The 1,122-nt window shown below is 39.7% G+C and overlaps 1 protein-coding gene across 1 annotated transcript in view; it reads left to right on the top strand.

Moving 5' to 3' along the window:
* LOC102298915 (protein SSUH2 homolog) overlaps positions 1–1,122 on the top strand; it is a 16,604-nt gene that overhangs the window by 8,150 nt on the left and 7,332 nt on the right. Inside the window, exons 9-10 of the mRNA XM_042218977.1 lie at positions 792–884; positions 1,003–1,108. Coding sequence (XP_042074911.1) covers positions 792–884; positions 1,003–1,108 — 199 coding nt within the window. The remainder of the gene's footprint in view (positions 1–791; positions 885–1,002; positions 1,109–1,122) is intronic.

Raw genomic sequence — 1,122 nt, 5'->3', positions numbered from 1 at the left:
AAAAAAATAAATAAATCTGATCTAAGGAAACAAGAATGGTCCAAACCTTCCCTGCCAGGTAAATCCAGGTAAATCTAGAAAAGCACCTCCCAAAGATGATTTTAGATTATTACAAAGCTGATTTCAATTCACATTTAAAAACTCTTATTCGATTCAGGCTTGGCTTTAGGAACAGTTGAGTCTTGAGGAAATGAGTTTTGGAATAAGAATTATTTGGATGATGTATGTTCATGGATGTATGATTCAAGACTGATGTTTGCTAATGACAGCTTATCGATACAAATGACGATGCAGAGGTGACTGACATCCTCTGTGACAATGCCTACATTGCCGGGCCATATGGACTCTAAATCAACACCACAGAGCATCGGCGGCTGCTTTCCATCTCAATGGTTCCCCAATTAAGCAGTGAATTTAAACGCATTCATTTGATAGTTCAAAAATCAGATCACAGATTACATCCACAGCAGAATGGGCCAAGCGAAGAAGAAGCAGCCTAACATTAGTATGAAGACCGCCTCCAAAACCTGGACCTTGCTGAAATAAAACCTTGATAGGCCCGTTTGTTGAAAAGCAATATGGAATTTCCATATGTGGTCACACCTGAAACAAGAACATTGAGACTGCTGCCAGCGAAAACCAACTGTTGGTGATCAAATACAGCAAAGCAGCATACTGGTTATATGGTCAACCACCTAGAACAACCACCAACTAGGGCCTAAAGAAGATATTGATGTGACCACAAAAATAAAAACAAAAGGTTAATGTGTCACGTCTATGTTTGTGTTTAGTTGTAGTAAGTGTAATGGCAGAGGGAAAAAGGAGTGTCAAACCTGTAAAGGAAAACGCCAACTGCTGACCTACATCGAGCTCAAAGTGGAGTGGTGAGTACAAGTACTGAGCTGTTCCAACATTGCTATAATTCAGTGGCTTTATTAGGTTTCTTGAAGATGTTGTGATTTGGTACATATATATATGAATATAGTTATTGTGTGTATTTAGGAAAAACAATGTGGAAGACCACGTGGTGGAGCATAACTCTGGTTTAAAGACTGATAAGCTGTGCTCAGTGAATGGGAAGGAGCTGTTCAAGAACAGCCAGAACTTGGTATGCACACACGC

Source organism: Haplochromis burtoni, unplaced genomic scaffold, assembly GCF_018398535.1.
Source record: "Haplochromis burtoni strain Fernald_Lab_line unplaced genomic scaffold, NCSU_Asbu1 Contig_26, whole genome shotgun sequence".
In the NCBI taxonomy this organism is placed as follows: domain Eukaryota; kingdom Metazoa; phylum Chordata; class Actinopteri; order Cichliformes; family Cichlidae; genus Haplochromis; species Haplochromis burtoni.
The sequence above is the reverse complement of the archived record's forward strand: the minus strand, read 5'-3'. Positions and strand labels throughout refer to the sequence as shown.